Below are 20,549 nucleotides of genomic sequence, written 5' to 3' on the forward strand. Positions count from 1 at the left end.
TTCTCATCTCCTGTCTTTGGGGATGATCCATGAGTTGCTAAAGAGGAGTGTATATTGTCCCCCTGAAATATAATAGAAGACAGCTATTGCTGAAGGTCACAAAAGCAGGTGAAGTTGATACTAGAACATGCAAGGATTAGATTCTTGATTACAGATTAAAAGTTTTGTCTTCATCAATGTAGCAAAGTCTTTTTCACTTCAAAGCAGAAACCATTCATTTTGCAAGACTGGTTATGTGTCCAGTTTATCAAACTGAACAATTTGGTAATTATTCATTCTCAACATGCTAGGAATGAATGTTCATTCTTGTTGCACTGACGTGGTAGGAATTTATGGAAAGTGTATGTGTTGAGCAGAGGATAAGTACCTGGCTATTATAATTCAGATTTTGGTGAAGACTCAGTGAAATACTGTTAGAGGGATGGAGCAGAGGATTGCAATGAGCTGTAGAATGTAATACTAGGAAATTTTTGTGAAAGTTCTTAAAGTGTCTTTTTGTATGAGAGATTTCTTATCAAACTTCTATCAAGTGGACCAACATTACTGTTACAGTTCTTGATGAACCATTTAATTCCTAGTTTACATTTTGCCTGGAGAGGGCATCTTTTCTTGTTATGTTGCCATACTCCTTGGAAAACAGGATAAAGTTATGTTAAAGTGGAAATGTCAGTCTTGTGTTAAACTTCCTGTTTTCTTCCCAATTGTGTTATAAATAAGGTATTTTAAAATACTGATATCATTTTTCTTTTAAATAAGTGTTAAGTTGGAGGAAAGAGTTGCTTTATTGAATCCTGCTTACCTCTCTTTCCTGTTTTAATGAGATTGTTATTTCTATTTCATAATTACAAGTTTGTGTCTTTCATTGCATTGTGGTTTCAACAAGTATTTCTGGTTTTACTAATTAAGATCTTACTCTGGAGGAAACTCAAAAACCATATATCTGTAGAGGACCCCAGGATCACTTCCCAGTATTCACAGATCAGGGGATTTGCCTGAATTGGTTCTTATTTGACCCTGAATATTTCTTGTTACAAGAAAAAAATAACTAAAACAGTGGTATCAGAGAAGGCAGAAGCAATTAAGTTTCAGCCTTTGCACATAGTATCTTACTCTTTTTTTGTGTTTTAAAGGAAAGTGTACTCCCTGTATCGTTTGCTTACAGCTTGTGATCAGGTGAAGCTGTAAACATTTCAGTGGGAAACTCTCTAAGCTAAACTGATTGCTCTTCTTGAGTCTGTCACTAAAAGGCATACCTTGCAATCCTCTAGTCATTCTTTTTGTTCTTCATTGACTACCTCATTTCATCAATATCTTTCTGGAAGTTAAAATGGTCATACAAGCAGAAAGCTAAAGTGGAGTCTGTATGGGACAGAATGAACCGAACATAATGGGAAAATATCTGTTGCAGGATTTTGTTACACTGCATGACATGGATGGCACAGTCACATCCTTGACTCTTTGCTATTCCCATTATTTTCCTTCAATGCACATATTCCTTTATATTGAGATAAAACAAAGCGCTTAAGTTACACGGATATATTCTGATAATAAATATGTTTCTTATGAAAGAAGATAAAAATTTAGCTTCATTTATTCTGCTTCAGTTAAATTTTGTTAGAGGTACTTGAATCATCATTTGTTTAATCACTGTATTAGCAGCCGATAAAGTTGGAAAATAGGAAACTGAACATATGTTCCTCTGCTATTCTGATCAGACGTGTAAAATCCCATCAGATAAAATCAGCGTCTAACCAAGCAACCACAGTGACAGCTTTATGTGAAGTTTTTTGAAAAGGAAACTTTAATTTGTTGCTAATTTAGCTTAGAAACCAACACTTTTCTACAGCAGTGGCTCACCTGCTGACATTGGAACAATGCAATCTCAGAATTTGTTTCTGTTCTATGTCACACTTCTGTAGTGTAGAGAGCCTGACAGCAGAATGGCTGCAGGACAAAGGCTTTGGCCCGGAGTGCAGCATCGGCTGGCTCTGAAAGATCCATACTGTGGCTGGTGTGTCCTTCAGGGACGGTGCACCCGTCGCTCTGAGTGCTTGCGGTCCAGGTTGAGTGAGCAGTGGCTCTGGAGCTTTAACTCTACACAGCAGTGTCTGTCTGTCCAGTCACTAACTCCAGCCAATATCAGCAGAGAGGAAAAGAGAAATATATTCCTGGCTATCTCGGACTTACCTTCCCTGCGTGAGGAAGAATTTTACTCATGTTACTTTAAAGATTATGAAAGCCCAGCAGTGCTGACAGAGTCAGGAATCATGTGTCCTTCTCCAGATCCCAGCCAAGCACCAGCTTTGCCAACAGGAGCAGATCATGTCACCATAAAGCTCGTAGTGCGTTTCCATGACATCTTCATTGCTTCTGTGGACTTCTCTTTCTATGACTGTGCTGCAGTGGCCCTGCTGTGGAAGTCGGCACCGTGCAAGAAGTGTGTGAGCAGTCTCTGGGGATGTAACTGGTGCATCCAGCAGCACCTCTGTACCCACAAAGCAGCCTGTGAGGAGGGAATCATTATCTACAATGAAAGGGCCCAGATCCCAGCCTCAGGTGTGTTTCCTTCTTCAGCAGCTCCCCTCACCAAGTCTTCTACCACAGCCCCAACCACGGCCACAAAACCCATCACTCCCCCCATCGTGCGAGTGGTACCAAGCACTGTGCCCTCCTCAGAGCCCAACCGCATCACGTTCTCTGCAGCCTTGGACATGACATCTGAGCCTACAGAAACCCTCAGCTATACGTACTTGACTCCCTCAACTGAAGCAGCCTCTCTCCAGGCCATCACAGAATCCCCCCTGCCACCACCAGCAGACAAACCTGCTGTCACTGAGCCAGAGACAACTTCTCCTTCTGCATCTGTCCTCACCAGCCCATCCAAAAACATGGATCATGCAGCCTTGCCCACTGAAGGGCCAGCCACCGCCCAGGGGCCACAGCACACCAACCCACCCACCACGCTAGTGGGTAGCCCTCCGAACACCTTTTCAGCAGCAGTAACACCTTCTCCTCATGTCACCAGCTTGAAGTGGCCTCCGAGTTCTTTTCCTACCACAGAGGCACTGACATCTGCCATCCCATCTCCCCAAACTCCCAGCCAGGTGCCGGAGGGTCCTGCTGCCTCTGAGGATTCTCCTGGATTGCTGGGAACTGAACTACCTGCTTCAGAGCTCCCACCATCAGCTCCCCCAGAATGGCTGCTGGAGGAAGGCACGGAGCTGCAGGACACGGAGGACTGGATGGATTTGCTGCAGGCTGAGAATGACACATCTTCCTTCTCTGCTTCTACCCTTCTGTCGGGTGATGGGGATTCTTCAGAGAGAGATGTTCCTGACTTCCCCAGGATCCTTCACCCTGACCTCAACTATCAGTATGATGCTCCTGAGTTTTGGGAAGAGGATGAAGAGCTTAGCTGGGGTCCAGATGCATGTCCCTGTGTGCAGCGAATCCAGGGATCTTCACTGTTTCCAGTCAACGTGGCAAGGAAGATAACCCTGCTGGGAAAGAACTTCCACCTCTATCAGGACCAGCAGTGGGACTATGAGTGTGTCCTGAATTTGGAGGGGAGGACAGTGGTGATGGATGCTTATGTGGAAGGAGAAGAAACAAACAAATCCCTCTGTTATATCACCTGCCAGATGAACCAGTACAGTTACACAGCGCCTCAACTCGAATTCAATGCTGTGGTGTTTGTGCAGAGGCAACGACACCTTCGAGTGGACAGTGCTGCAGATCTCCACGTGACTTTTTACAACTGCTCTGTGGGACACACTGACTGTAGCCGCTGCCAGACTGCTGACTCCAAGTACAACTGTGTGTGGTGTGGAGGTGACAACCCCAGCTGTATCTTCAGGGGCTCCTGCAAGGAAGATATAGAAGACTTGTGTCCAGCACCTCTCATTCACTCTGTGTACCCCCTGTCTGGACCAGTGGAAGGTGGCACTAGAATCACCATCACTGGCTCAAACCTCGGGCAGAAACATCAAGACATTGCAGAAACTGTCACTGTTGCAGGAATTCCCTGTGCCGTAGATGCTCAAGAGTATGAGATCTCTAGCAGTATCGTGTGCGTCACTGGCAGGAGCTGGACAGAGAGATCTGGGCACGTTGTGGTGGAAGTGCCTGGAGGAGGACGTGGAGTTTCTGGGCACATTTTCACCTATCAGAACCCAGAGCTGAAATCCATTGTGCCAACTCAGGGCCCCAAAGCAGGAGGAACCTGCCTTACCCTTCTGGGCTCAAAGCTGCTGACTGGGCATCCTAGTGAAATCAGTGTCCTGCTTGGAGACCTCCCATGTCACATCCTCTCTGAGATGACAGAGGACCAGCTGGCATGCCAGACCAGTCCCAGCAATGTGTCTGCAGAGCTCCCAGTCACCATCAAATACGGGGACCAAGAGCGAAGACTGGAAGGATCCCTCTTCAGATACACTCTGGATCCCAACGTCACTTTTGCAGAGCCACCTAAAAGCTTCCTCAGTGGAGGGAGAGTGCTCAGAGTTCATGGCTACAACTTGGATGTTGTACAGAAACCCAAGATCCGAGTTACGGTTTCCCCATCCGAACGGCGACGCCGAGCTCTGGGACGATGGCGCAGAATCATCCCTGACACCCAGTGCCCTGAGGGCGCTCTGTGCAGTGTCCAGCAGTTTGAAGAACCATGTCTGGTGAATTCCTCCTACCTGATCCTGTGCAAAACTCCAGCTATTAACCTGCTGTTGCGGAGTGTCCATATCAAACTGGAATTTATTCTGGATAATCTCAGCTTTGATTTCAACTCGCTGCATCCCATGCCCTTCTCGTATGAAGTTAACCCCATCCTAAAACCCTTGAATGCTGAAGACCCTGCCAAACCGTATCGGCACAAGCCAGGAAGTGTCATCTCTGTGGAGGGGGAAAATCTAGATCTTGACTAGTTACACAGTTTCGTGGCCTTTGTCCTGCAGCCATTCTGCTGTCAGGCTCTCTACACTGTAGCACATATGAATAGCTTCTATCAGCTTTTAAAAGCCAAATTTACAGCCAAAGAAAATCAGGATATATCTATTATAATCAGTGTTCTTCTGATTTATACCAGTTGACCCTAAATGTAGCAGGCATGCTCTAGCATTTTATTTTGAAGCAGGACTCCCCTGTTGAATTAAATGTAGATTTCTGCTAAAAAAATCAATGGCACAGCAGACCTCCCTGACATTATTTTAAAACACAAATGATTTTTAGTTCAAAATCTGGATACCAAAATAGATTTTCTTCACATTTTCCCCACTTACTCATAGCATTAGTAGTGCTGTATTTACATAAATATGTCAGAGTGCGTCTCCAGCTCAGTTTGCAAGAGTTAAACTTGAAGTTTTGTAACATGTTTTTGTTGCTTCTTGATTTCTTAATAGAATATGTAAAAACACCAAATAGACTGATCAGAGTTTTGTTCAGATGTGCTGCAATGTATTGTGTTTATTCAAATTTAAGTTTAGTCTTTGTTCTTTTCAGTTATACTTAGCAAACAGTAGAGTAGTTATGTATTTACACACACTGCACTTATTTTGTATGTGTGATGTAGTCTGTATAAGAAAGATTATTTCTCCTGTGCAAAATTGTTTTATTTAAAATGAAGATGTATGCTAAGAAACAGATTATTTTCTGTTAATTAACCCTAAATATGGCCTTCAGTGGAGAAGTGGTAAAATCACAGCCTTTTAGATGTGGTCATTGTGTCCTTCTTAAGAGAAACATTTGAAAAAATGAATATTGGCGTAGTCTTTTGTATGTAGAACTACTTTGAATCCATTGAATTTACAGCTGAGAAACTGCTCCAGATATTGAATTTATGACCAAAATGAAATAAGGCAGCTAGTGATGTTTTTCTTTCTCATGGATTGGTTTGATTCTGTCTAAACCAAGCAGAATCAACTAATGTATGTCATTTGTTAGGAACAAACCAGATAGATAGGATTTCATATTTCAAAACCAGTTCTGAAATCTTGTATCAACTTCTTCATATGTTGGGCGGACTTATCTAAATTCACGCTGATTTAATCAAATTGCGAATTCTAAAGGATCTTCCACACTTCTCATTGTGAGTTTGTTGTACTTAATACAATGCAGAAATTCTCTTGCATTCTGATAATTCACTTATTTTGAATTGAGAAGCAATTAATTATATTAAACAGTAGAAAAATACCCAGAGATTTTTGTAAATCGTAGGCAAATTGGAAAATTTTAAGCAGATAATTCAGTCTGTGAACTGGTCTTTTCCCCACTTAAAACTGAGCCCTACAATTGTTTAAAGCACAAAAGTGGTATTAAAAAGAAAAACCCAACCAACACACAACCCACATTTATTTTTGCTAGAATTATACCATAAAAGCCAGTGAGAGAAAAACACTTAAAATAGTCAGAGCTTGTAAATAACATTAAGGTTAATTTAATTTCCACACTCTCTTAAAAGGTGTATTTTGAGTATCATAACAAAATATGGTAAAAAATGACATTTTCTGCAAAACTGTTTTAGTTTCTAAAATACCTAACATGACTTTTATACAGTGAAAATTTTTCATTGACTTATGTATGTTAAAAATACATGTTCATGTACTTATTTTTTTTTTGCAACTATTGTATTAGTCAAAGAAGACAATACTGCACTATTCATTAACTATATCTCATGCATACATATTTCAGTGCAAATGCAAAATTCCAAGCTAAGTACGTGCCACTTACCTGATGCATTGTCTATATCCTGGAACACATTCTAGAATTAAGTGGTGCAAGGGAAACTGAGGACAACAGAAATTTAATTTAAAGCTATTCAGTGGTGAATGAATTTTAAGTCTGTTATTTGGGAGGAGAGAAAATTTAAAAGGATCTCAGAGAAGAAAATTTTTTAAAGAGATTTGTTGCAGGGAGAAAGAGCACCTTATGCAAGAGAGAAAAAGTGGTACAGCATGACAGTAGTTCCAGCTGTGGGGAAATGAGGTTTTGGAACACACTATTTAGGAAGAGGTCAGAGAGATACAGCCAGATACTGTGAAGAGAAAGCTAGAAAAGAACAAAAGCAAAGTCCATGGGATGAGATTTATATCCATGTCAATATAGAGAAGCACAAGAAAAATCTGCATGAATTCTGAATTTGATGAGACAAGAATATCATCGCATTATAGACAAAGGTACTTACGGAGCTTAAAGACTACTGTGATGTTTCACCTTTTTCTGGCTATTCTGTCATCTGGATAGTCGTTGCTAGAGGACAAGAGCCAATTAAGAAAATTGGATCAACCAGAAGAAGTTATAAATTAGGGTGTGATTTCATCTATTATTATTTTTATTTTTAATATTTTTATTATTTTTATTTTTAATATTATTATTATTATTTTCCCCACTGCAAAATAAACCAGAACAATACATTTTGTTAAATAATACAAAGGTAATATTTTCCCTCTGTACAGAATATTCTGTTATTTATTTTGCTAATGTTTATAGTTATGGGAGATAACGCAAAAAGTGAGTAACAAAATTTGAGCTAGAAAAGCCAGCAGTTTTGTGAGGCTTTCAATATTTGAAATACGTTTTAACATCTGCCAAACAGGAGACAGTGATTGAAAGCACTTTGTAAGTTGATGTTTGCTTTGCTGTTTATTGATTCCCAGAATCACAAATTAACAGTTCCTAGAAGAGGGAACTCTCTTGAGGAGTTCAGCTGGGACAATGGATGGAAAAGGAACAAGTGCTGGCTGAAGCTCCATTTACTAGAGATGAATACCAGAAGATACTGCTTTACTTTCAGAAAACAGTATTTATTCCAATCTCAGAATAGGGCTGTTACTAGGCATTTCCTTTAAGCCTCATATGAAATAGCTTGGGTGCATCAAAACCTTATGTTTGTATTGCATGACTACCCAGTGTTAAAAAAGCAGCTCACTAGCTGGCTTTTTTGGCTGCTACAAAATATAGCATTAACAGAGCTGACACCTAAATTGTATTCAGCACCCTCCCGTGTGTCTTTGGCTGTATATGCATTTTCATACTGCTTTAATCATGGAGCCTTAGAGAGGAATTGTTAGTCTAATTAGCTCTCTATACTTGTATAGTCTGATTAATGCCTACCAGGGCAGGTTGTTGTGTTGTAGTAAAGAAAGATCTTCGTGCTCTGGTCTCAATTGTGGTTTTTATAGTGTTCCCTAGCTAGCAATAAAATGGCCAACTGCTGAACAGTTATGTTAACCGTTGTTACTCATTAATGCTGCTTCAGCTTGAAGGGATGGAGTTGTGGCAAGCTGCTTTTGTGTCAGGGTCTTCCTTCGGGGTTACAGGAAGGTCTGTAAGTTGCAGTGGGTTCTCAGCTATGAGAGGTGCTGTTAGACACGGGTTGAGGATGCTGAAGATGCAACATTACTATAGGCAACAGTTTTCCTAATACTGTGAAGTGAGAGCTGCTCCTTGGTGAACACTCCTCGATGAGAGGTTAACAAGTATATTGTTCTATAGTTATCTTGGAAGCTGTATCTAATGTATAGCTCTTTCTGTAGGAAGGTACAGGTAAAGGCCATGGGAACACCAAATGGTTTCGAAAGTCTGACCAGAAAACAAGCAAAGTTTTTTAAAGCTTTTGCATTGCCTTTGCTCTCTTTCGTTGAAACCTGTATGGTTAAATGGTACAGATGCTGTGTAAAAGTTATGGGAAAAGTATAATGTCAGGCATCACCAAACCCCTGCTAATAGACTGCTTCTTAAGAAAATTGCTGCAACTGCAACATTTGCATCACTGTGTATCTCAGGTGTTAGTCAGGCTTGAAGAAAGGGGTGAGAATGTTTCCTGATGTGTAACATATCTTTTGTCATTTCATTCCTGACCTATCTGTGGATGTAAAATCATTTAAAGCTATTAGTCTAGGCTTTTTCATACTATGTCCATTATTTAGGACCTTCTAGGGTGAGCAGGGCAAAGAACATGCTTAATGGACCTTTGTGTGTATCATTTTGTCATCTTCTTGGAGGGTAGGTCTGTACAGAATTTCTTGTACCTATATTTTGCCTTTGAAGTTTTAAAAAGTCTTCAATTATCTGGTGAATGTATAAGTGATTGCCAGGATTTCAAAGATTAACTGCCCGGATACACTGTCTTTTAGAAGAAATACTTTGCCTCAGCAAGTGTTGCAGTTCAGGCAATTAATTTAATTTAAATATCTCTAAAACACTGAGCTAGCTGTATTTTGTCTAATACAAATGTAGGAGGCTTTAAAGACTGGCCAGTGGAGCAATCTCATTTTAATAGAATACTTTCAATTCTCTTTCTGCTTAGCACTGTCTGTTTTAGGATTGCAGCCCTGGGAACTGTACTTAGCAAACTACTGAATGGGGTAATGGCTGCATTCAAGTAATACAAGATGCATTCCAGCAATCTTAATGTGTGAAGGTTTTTTTTTTTAAGCTACAGGATAGGATTTGCTTCTTGTTCTCAAGCATTTCAAGTAATTTCTTTGTTAGCTTTGGAGATTTTCTCCTCATCTGTGGATGAGGTTGCAGATCTGATACAGTATCTCAATGTAGCTGTGCTGCATGTGTAGCTGTTACAGAATCTAGTCCTGTGCTTCCAAACCCCAGTTGTTGGATATCTTTCTTCAGAAGCCTACAGGCACTAGAGCAATGTCCAACTTCAGCTGAGTGGACTTCTTTATGAAAGAGGGAGAGTGAAATCAGTCATTTTCTTTTAAATTACTTGCATTCCCTTTTAACTTGGCTCTACTCTGTATTTTATAGATCTGAATGGTATGTGCTTATGCTTTCTGTGCCAGAATATAAGGGGTTTTAATGAGTTTGTTTGGAATAGCTGTTCTAGAATCCAAGGTTCAGATTTGAGAAGTGCCTCAAAACCTGGCTCTTGGCACTATCTAGTAGCCAAGCGTCAGAAGACTATGTGCAGCTCCTTAAACACTGTTTTGCTCCTCAACACCAAGATTTACTGTAAATGGTGTTTTTTTTCCCTTCTGGATGATCATATTTTTATAAATCTGCTTTCTAAGCTGTTTATATTAAAGTTGTTCTTGAAATCCAAAAAAAAAACCAAACCCAAACAACAAACCCAACAAACAAACAAAAAACCCCACAAATCCCAATGTATTTAGGTATTGTGAAAGGAAATCTACCTTGGAATTAAATTGAATTGTTTTCATTAACTTAAAGTTTTCTTAAGAAGCAGGAGTAGAGGAAATATACCCTCATGAACAGATATATACTTGTATCTGCTCTTTATACTGAGCTAGAGAAATAAGATTTTTAGTTGCTGTAAGCCTTGTGTTATAGACCACCTTTTTTATTACTACAGATTTTCTTGCACTGAGAAAATAACCCAATGTTTTCAAATATTGAGAAGTAGAATAATTTGAAGGCTTGAAAAACATCTGGACAGTTAAGGGTCAATTTTGCTCAATAAAATGAAGTATTTATGGAGAAAAAAATTGATGGAAATCATAGGGGTTTTTGGTTTTGTATTTAATTGCACATAGGCATAAAGACCTTAAAGACCTTAAGTTAATGGGAAATGCTAGTAGGAAGCTGGGGAGAGTACAGCTTCTCAAATTGTTCCCTGTTGCACCTCTGTCTACAGGCTGAGTCAACAGCACCCTCTGTATCCTTCCTTTCAGTCCTTTACTTAATATGTTTCAACAGTGTTGTCCCATAGATTAAACAAACAAACCCCCACTCTCTTCTATTTCAAGTTGGTTTGTCTATTTACTGTGAATGAAGAGAGCTTTGGTAGAAAGCAGAACTACTGGCTAACATATGTGACAGAGGGTGGGAGGAAGCTTTTAGAAGTGGATCTTTATGTCTGCTTACAAAAGAAGCATATCCAATACTGTGTGATAGTGATTAACAGGGTCAAAGCTGACAACTGAATTTTCAGTGAGAGGATGATGACTTATGCTTTTAGCCTCATGTTACAGTACATTCAAGATATGCAAAGTCTGTCTCATGTTCTTTGGTTCAGGTCTAGGAGAATACTGACTCTTGCCAGACTTAGAGGGGACTCACCTAACTACAAGATACCTGCTCATACATTAGTGTAAGGCTAGTTAAAAAGCTAGTGAATGAAAATTCATTTGGTCAGGCATATCTATCAGATGAAAGAGCTGGATGGTGAGAATTCTTTGATCTGCGGGTAAAGGTAGAGCTGTGTAGTTGTGTGCAGAAGTGAATATACAAGCAACTGGCAAATGAGAAATTGATTAGATAGTGTAATGCTACAGTTCATTAAAATTTTGATCTCTTCCTGCATGTACAAGCTGTTGACTGTACTAAAGGGGTATGCTTTTGTTAGTGAGCCAATATGGAGACTGATAACAAAGCTAATGGGAAGAGGCCAACTGATAAAATAGTACAGAAACAGGCCATTATATGTCTATAGTTTCCTTTCAAAGGTGAGTTAGTCACCAAAGCAACTGTTTTCTAAAACTATAAAGCAGCTTTTCCCTACTAAAAATGCCCAAAACAGTGCATTTATGGTCTTCCTCACTACCTCCTCGTTTAATTTGGCAGCATCTTCTAGTCAGTACACTTTAAACTTAAATATCTACAGCAAAAATAATAATGCTAATAAAGGGACCAGTTAGTAGTTACATGCTCATTTATAGACGTTTTGTACTACTTTTTTTTCAGAACAACATTGACATTTTCTGCTGTTCTGCAGCAATATATTTTATGGAATAATTGCTTGGGGCAGAATGAAATTAACTGTTCAAATATTTGATTTTGTTTTCTTGTACAGCCTTGTATTCTTTCCCATCATGAATTCCTAAAGGACAGAATTGTTTTCCCTCTAAGATTATAAAAGTGGAATGCAGGGATTCATTTTCCTAGTACCATTTTACAGGCTAGAGGAAGAGAGTAGCTGAGAATGTCAACCCTCATGCCCTTGATGTTAAGAGAAGGAATTGTTTTACAAAGGGCAGGAAGATTTGACACTAACATTATTTGTCAAAGGGTAAAAGTTTATTTTATTTACTATACCTACTATTATCTGCTGTTACTTCAAAACTAGCATGCTATTTTGTAGTCTATAAGAAAAGAACAAAAAGGACCATATTCTGCAAATTGTGTAAATTGAAGCTAGCAGGGAAGTTTCTGATGGTAATGAGCCATCAAAATACATGCCAATAAGAGACAGAGGCAGCCCCTTGATATGTGGGGAGAACCTTGAAACCACTGCCACGCTTTGTAAAGCAGGATTTAAATCTTTTTTTCCACTACTTTTGCCAAGTGGCTGAGTTGATGAAACAATGGGATGATATAGGGTATTTTGGCAGCTAGAGATACCCTCCTGTTTTCTTCTCTGGTCAGCTCTTTCTTTGTGGATGTGGTCTAGTGCTATGCCTGCATTCTCTGAGATTTCTGTCCCTTGCTAGAGCTGTCCAAGCCCCAGAGTTGAAAGTAGAGAAACAGGAGTGTGGTCTGAATACACATTGAGACTTAAAGGAATCAAACCTGGAGAGACCATGCCAAAAACTCTTTAGGGCCCACAGCTGGCTCTTGATACTGAGGAGGGTTTTGTGCGTGCTCAAGCCTGACTTTATGACTCCTTTTGAACTTCTGTTCTTATTTCTTTGACTTAGTTTCTGCTTCATAATCCTTAAGTTTCTCTCTCATCCTTCTGATTCGCATCAGTTTATTCTTAAAGTTCTGTCCTCCTGTTTCTTTAAACCATTATTCACAGTGTTTATGGACTAGAAGGAAAGTTGTAATGCCTTCTGAGACATTTTTGAAAACTGCATTGAATATTTATTGTATCCAGTTGATAATATTTCAAGGGAAAAGTGGCCTTGGTGGTAGGCAGGAATTTTCATGTACGTGTGACCTTGATAGTAACAGAATCAGTAAGATGATGCTATTATAATGTGTTCTTAACACATAAAAGATCTTGTTTCTGAGCTTGTTTCAGAACAAACTTTTTTGTTTGTGATGAACTCAGGATGTAGTATACACTGCTGAATAAAATCTTGTGTGCCCTGTGCCTCTCTGCAGAAGAAATATACCTCAAAAGTCTCTTTTGTTTTACATTCTTTGGTATTTGCCAAAACATCCTTCCTTTTTGCACAGAATTTTCCCTCAGAATAAAAACAAGCATGGCAGATAGCAGTTACAAAGTCAGCCTTCAATAGCCCTCCTTTTATGTTTCAGAGAGCTGGAGGAGTAGAATGGTCTGTTAATTCACTTTCAACCATTCCTTGAAGGGTGGTCAGTGGTAAAGCTTCCTGAGCAGGGTGATCCATTTTTGTGTGTATTGAAGTGTTGCTGTCTCAGTCTCCTTGGAGATATTTGTGTGAGAGCTTTCCTTTTTGCTCCTTCTTTGCGAGCATTGCCTCTTTCTGGAAGAGCGATGCTGTGGATGGGTGACTTGTTGCCTATATAGAGCATTAGAAGTATTTTGGTAAATGTTCCATGACAAATACATCTCTTGCAGTTCTCATCACAGTTATTGAGATACTTAGCTCTATTCCATGTGTAGCAAGCTGGTTTTGAATTCTGCTGTAATAATGCACACTACTGCTGCTAAAATCAAAAGAATTTTGCTTTTGGGGAGTATTTTCTATAGCCACCAACCATGAGTCTTCGGTCAGCTTACTAGGTATCAGAAACACTTGAAAAAGCAAGTATTAGCTGATAAGTGTAAGCGATCAGTGAAGAACAGTCACGAAGGAAAGAAAGGTGTTAAGCAAAGATGGACTCTAATGTGCTACTCACAATAATATAAGACTATATTAAACTCAAGTTCAAGTGAACAATGTTGTGTCAAAAGCAGCTGTCAAGTTTATAGAAAATAGAGTTATGAAACTATCATTTACACCTTCTTAATGCATAACTTACAGAAAAGCTTACAATGGAAAAGCATGATAACTAATTGACACCTTAGAGGTTGGGATTTCTTGTTTTTCTTCAGTTTTGTAGAATCTATTAAATCCATAAATGTTTGCTTTTTATTGTGTGACCTGAGATAGGAATTAACACAAGATACTTTGTTCCTTTGGTTATTTATTAGGTGGATTTATATCAATCTTTTAACCTGGTCCTTAACATCTGAATTGGGTCTGTTTCCTAGGTCTTAATGACATCTGATAAATTGTTGTGTGTTACATAAATGTAGCGAGCTGGTGTGTTTTTTAACTCTCCAAATTAACATTTACAACAAAAGATAAGTATCTTTCAGTCTTGACTGGAGTCCTAGTATGCAACACTGACATAAAACTAGGATAGAGAAAAGGTCTCTTTTTCTTAAAAACAGAAAGGGCCTGGTTTTTAGAACTTCATATGCTCCTAGGTGCATGCAATTCTCAAAAGTACACAAGTAATTATGGTAAGTAAATACACAATGAACTGTTAGGTATGCAAATATACATCTGTACCTGTGACTGAGGGGAGTGCATGCCAAACATCTTCAGTATTACTTTAAGGATATTAGGGCTTTACAGAAGATCTTATCAGGTAACAAGTTTTTTTCTGTGTGCCTGAAGAACTGTGGAGAGCATGTGTATTTTGTAAAAGAGTTCAGGCTGGAGAAAGAAAGCTATCACTTTTTGCAATTGGTGATGAGAATGCATAACATGACTCATGTTTACGCATTCAGGCAGTGGTCCTTGGGTTACCAGTCATAGAAAAACTGGACAAGCAAGATGTGGCTTTGACCAGAGATTCATGGGAACATCACAAACTCTTCACTCAAAATTTGTTAAATATTTAATAAACATCAGGAGATTTTCAAGCGGAGCCTACATTGTTAATTATAAACGAGATATTTGCACATTTTACATCATCTCTATTGAATGTTTTTTTTTCCTGCAAAATTATATGAGAACACATGACTACTTAGAGTTAGAACATGGAATAACTGGTGTAAGTTAGCTTAAAAAATTGTACATCTGAGTGTTTATGCTGAAGAGATTTCAAGTGATCCAAACACAAGAATACAGAAAAATATTCCATAAACTTCTTGTGTTTATAGGTATTCACATTTGGTTGAATCATTAACATATTATTTTAGAAGTGTGATTCACGCTCCACCAACGGATTTTCACCTACAATTTCCAACAAACTTGAATATAGTTTTGAAAAAAATCTTTGTCCAATAGAAAGTTGACCATTTTTCTTAAAAAAAAACAAGAAAACCCCCAAAACATCAACAAACTAATTACGTTTATATCCAAACAAAAATTTAAAACTGTGAAGTAATAATGGATAAATGCTGAATTAAAAACATTGTTAACATAGCAAACCACTTAACAGTTCTAATGACAAAATACAATTTTTGCATATTTACCAGATTCTGAATAACATCACTATTGGATAAGTTTATGAAAGCTGTATCTAGGACCACAAAGATCTTGTTGAAATGAACTGGAGTGAAAAGGAGATTGAAACAAAGCTGTGCAATAAAAAAGAGGGAAACAAACCACTCTTTCATTCTGAATTTTCAAAAGAAACATAATGTAATTTTGTGAAATGTCTGTAGTTTGATATTAAAAGAAAACAATATTATTGAATTCTGTTTTAGTTGTGAGTTTTTTGGTATTATTATTATTATTATTACTACTATTATCATTATATTACTGTGCTTTAGATAAGGCAGGTAAGGAAACAGTGGTTTACAACTGGTTTATGCTTTACCCTGTTAAATCCAATTGTAAAATCTAAACGTGTTGATGCAAAAAAAAGAAATAATCATTTAGTAAAAAAAAGAAAAAAAAAAGGTATTATTTTCTATTACCTTTCTAGATTCTTTATTTCTGATGGAAATAATTTGTTTTCCCCAGTAAGTGTCAGGAGTCATCAATGTACTTGGAATGGGGTTCATTCTAGGACTAAAATGAATGGTGCTCTCAAATGAGAGACTGTTCAGAGGTGTGAGAAAAACAAATAATTTTAATGCTATTGAGAACAGGGCCTGACTAATCAGTGTGTTGTTTGTGGATCCTTGCTGTTTGGAGGACTGAATAGCATAATTTAATGAAATATTTGCACTACAATGGCTGCGAATTTGGGGAAATGGAATTTGGATTAAGCCAGGATTATTTTTGATCTTATCCCTCTCTGTGTTTTATTTTTATTTTTTTGGTGAATGTGAGCAGTGCTGATGTATGTGCATAAAGAAAATGGTTCCTTTTCTCTGAAGTGTTAATAACATTGTCAGGGATTTATCTAAGTAAACACACAGCAGAATGATTAAGTTGGGGTGAAGCTGAATGCATGAGATAGATAGAAATTAATTTCAGCATTGTTTATAATCTGTACACTACACAAAATACAGAATGCTTGCCACAGGGGGCAAGTCCTGAGTTATGTAAAAAATGTCAAAATGAGATATGAGAAATTAGTTGTTATGGAATGAGTTTTGGAAAGAAGCCCTGGTTTGAATCAGTAAAATCATTAGCAAAGACATTTCCTTACACTGGGATGATGTAGTCATCAAGTTTGAAGGATGGCATTTCCAGTGCTTCACAAAGTGATGAAGAATCTGTATGATGTTGTGGCTAAGGGTGAAATGTAATCTGCTAGAGGTGCATCCTATATGTGGCTCTGGAAAGCTCTCCATCTTCACCAGCACCTCTGGGCACTACCAATGTATACTTGTGAAAATGAAGGAAGGTGAGAAGGAAAAGTATTTGTGAAGATGGTGTGTTGGTACAGTTACATATTAATTCAATAATATGTCTTCTAATTACAACCTAATCAAATTTTCCCAAGACCAATGCATAAACCCCTTTGACATTAGAAATCTGAACTCATGTCTACTCTGTCAGTGGGTAGGAAAGAACTTAGAGCAGGCAAGAATTAGTATGCTCTTCATGTGGGGAAGCAAAAGCAGAAATGTTTCAATTAATAGAGGTAAAGCCATACAAAGACCCATAAATCCTGAATCTCTCCTCTGGAGCAAACAAGTAAACAAACAAGCCAGGCTGTGTTTGTGGCAGCAAAGAGGTTCCCTAGAAAGGACATACAGAAGCTTCTAAAGTTCAGACTCAACTTGAAAAAACCTCTGATAATTTAACCTGATTAAATACATAGTAATTTCCTGTTTTATTAAATAACTAACTAATGTTTGAAACTTCAGCACATGTTGTATGGCTAACATAGGAATCCTTTTTGTATATAGGATAGCTACAACTGGTTTGATACTGCTTATCATTTAAGAGAAAATATGTATATACAATGTTAGGATCTATTTTTAGTTTTATGTTTACACCATTTATTTAAAAACACACAGCAAAAGACAATTTACAAAAACAGAGGAGAAAAGTTAAATTACTTCTTCAAGGAGGCATCACCCTGTATTTATAGTTTGGTAAACACAACATTAATCAGCTGGAAAATGTTCAGCAAAATATAAAACCGTTATGGGCTCTAGTTCAGAGAAATATATGTAGCAAAATATATCTAGCTCTCTACTTCAAAAGGCAGTGCAAAGCTGCAGAACCTGTGGGAAAATCAATTTTCTCTGCCATCAGTGTCTTGAACAAAATTTTGCAGTGCACCATCTAGGCTTTTATTTATTTTATTTTTAATTTAGTTGATTTACTTCTGCTTCTTTATTTAGTATCTGGGCTGCAAAAACATCCAGGTCGATCCTTCAAGTACTGTTGAAATATTTGTTTGAAAATGAAAAATAAAAGCTGAAAGAAGCTGCATGAAGCACACATTCCTTCCTCCATTTTGCCTTCATACATTTACAGCTGAAGCCTGCTTTCCACTAAAAATCAAGAAGCAGTGATGTGAAAATCTCTGCAGACTCCAAATGGCCCCAGTAAGGTGGCTTATTGGGTAACCCTGAAGGACATAGCATGTGCTTCTGTCTTTTTGAAGAGAGGTGACTAATTCCCCAGCCTGTATGCTGTTCTTTGTGCCAAAAGGTAATTATCAGACAGCTGCAATTTGATCAAACCTTCATTGAAAGCTATAGACAGAACCTGCCCACACACATCTGAGAGCAGCGGCAAAATGTCTCACCAATACAATTTTCAAGGGTCCCTGTTCTGTGGCAGGATGACTTTTTATGAATCATCCCTGGAGAATAAGCATGTTCTATTCCCTTCTTTGAAGTGCCGCCCAGGGACTTCAAAGAAAAACTTATACAAAATACATTCTCTTAAAAAATGCTTTGTTTATAAATCCCAGTTACCATTACTAAAGCAATTTTAGGTTAACTTTTTAGATTACAATAGATTTAATTTTAGATTATATTACTCTTTCTTTGACCGTCTTTTGTCTGAACCTTTACGAAGGTGCTTTCCTTATGTGAACTTCGCTCCTTAAATAAAAAGTCTGGATATTGTATATAATCCATCTATATTTCACATGACAATACTTTCTTATTTGGATCTTTTCAATTGAGTGCCTTTCCCATCACTGCTGGAGCTTACTGTTTTGAGGAAAGAGGAATGTATTTCAGTAAGCAGTGTGGCTTTACTGGTTTGCAAACATTGTTCAATCTTGTGAAGCAAGATCAGGCTCTCTAATGTAAAATTCATTGCTGCTAACACTCGGAGATTCAATTATAATCTTTCTCTTCCAAGACATATCTTTTGAAAAGTGTTGTGGAAAAGTAAACTGATGAAAGTTTGAAAGAATGGTGAATTACCATTTTACAGCTTTCAGTATTTTCTGTAGCTCCGCTTTTTTTGCCTGTCTCTCCTGATTTGTGTTTAACTGAATGGTAGTCAGGTCATTTGACTGTCGACATGTGCGTAAGACACGATGCATATAAAACAATGTTTCAATTATAAAGGTGACAATTTAGATTCACAGGTAGCTTTAGAGATTTTGAGATGAAAATGTGATGAATGATCAGTAATGCTAACATTGAGGTAAAAATCTTACATTCACCCTTTTGCTTGAGTTTGAAGTAGGTAGAGTGCGGCACTTGGGACAAACGCCAGAAAGAAAACACAGTAAGGGGACTGAAGAAGAAGAACCCTTAGGGTTCACCTTACATTAGAGGAACAGTGGTTTTGATCTGGCAGTAAACTGTCTCTGCGTCCTTAAGTCTCACCTCCTCTTTTTTGGCAGAGATTTGCAGGGGCAGTAGTGAGGGCTTCCTGCTGTGCACATGCATAAACTCCAGGTACTGGAGAAGAGCAACAGGGGCTTCTGGCTGTGGGTGTCCCGGTTGGATGCCAGGATGCTTTATCTAGAAGTGATTAACAGCTCCGTATGGCCGAGAAATCCCTCCTAGTTGGAGGGAATCAACTGATGAGCTAAGGTCTGAACCTGCTGTCTAGAAGGCCTGCTACTTACCATTCCCTTGCCTCTCTTTGGGACTCTTGGGATGTGATCTGCTGTTAGTCCCTTAAGTACTGCATACACGGTTTAAGGGCAGTTTGAACAGCAACCAGCTGGGATTGTAAGAGTCCTAATGATGCAGACACAGGCAGCACCTTAAGGAATAATAGAAAACACAGAGGCAGTTAATGTAAAAAAACCTTCTTCTTTCTGTCTTATGTATTTTGGCAATGACTTTGGCACTGAAAATAACTGAAATAATGCCACTGAAATGTCCATTGACACAAGATAGAGCTGTGTCTACACTTGAGGTTTTGTCAGTATGGAAATGTCAGAAAACATTATATTCAGAGCACAAATTGCAAGTATAGAACTGACAAAGTAAATTTTGAACCGTGTAGTCAAGTGTAATGCTTGAAACATATTCCAAATTGGCAAGTTGCAACCAATCATGGAACAGAAACAGTGCTCCAAAAAACTGACAGAGCCAATGTTGAAATCTGAATAATTGCAACTACATTTTCATAGTAATTTAAATGGAAGAAGCATTGGCAGAAATTCATGAATAATTTACATGTAAGAATTTAGCAATCTGTGGTGAATAGAAAAATAAATGGCAAATCCAATAAATAAATGATTCTTCTGAATTATTTGCTCTGCTCTGATGTTTGTTAAGAAGTGTCTTTTTTGAGCTTTCTTAAAATGCTGGATTTGAGCTCCTCTTTCTCAGGTAAATGTCTTAAAGGAATAGCAGAAATGCACACATCTGCAGTGGGGAAAACCCCAGCTACAAAGACTACAGATTTATAACATAGGCTATTTTATGAGGGGTGCATGTTAAAAAGACCTTATTCACCCTGCAGCAGCTGCGACTGCAAAATCTATAGCCTTAATAAGAAATGTTAGCTCATATATATAATGATGAGTTATACACTGCAAGACTTTTTAATTAATTATGTATAAAGTTTTAAGATATACAGAGGAGGTAACATCTGAAAAGATGAATTCCAAATTCCCTTCTGTGCCTATGGGAATGTGATGCTATTTAATAAGTGAGAAATTAATTAGCACAGCACCAGTATTTATTTCCACATAGAATAGATATTGGGTCCATGTAAAAAAAGTAACAGAAAAATTATCATCTGGTTTGCCTCACACAGTACTTCAAACAAGATAAAGAACACAACATAGTTTTAGTAGTTGGAAGATGGTGGGGCTTTAATGGAGCATGAGTGGTTTTGTAAATCTATTTAATCTCTGTTTATTTAAAACTACTGAAGTTCTGTTTC

General features: G+C 38.1%; 2 protein-coding genes across 4 annotated transcripts in view; both read left to right on the forward strand.

Moving 5' to 3' along the window:
* The window catches only part of CDH13 (cadherin 13), a 523,969-nt gene that overhangs the window by 133,199 nt on the left and 370,221 nt on the right, over nucleotides 1-20,549 (forward strand). The window lies entirely within an intron of this gene.
* LOC134163406 (plexin-B1-like) lies at nucleotides 1,941-4,919 on the forward strand. Its single transcript, XM_062618219.1, has one exon. It carries the CDS (start codon nucleotides 1,941-1,943, stop codon nucleotides 4,917-4,919), a length of 2,979 nt encoding a protein of 992 aa, XP_062474203.1.

The sequence above is a fragment of the Pezoporus occidentalis genome, unplaced genomic scaffold (assembly GCF_034315485.1).
Source record: "Pezoporus occidentalis ecotype Australia unplaced genomic scaffold, CSIRO_AGI_Poc_V1 ctg20, whole genome shotgun sequence".
NCBI classification, from domain to species: domain Eukaryota; kingdom Metazoa; phylum Chordata; class Aves; order Psittaciformes; family Psittacidae; genus Pezoporus; species Pezoporus occidentalis.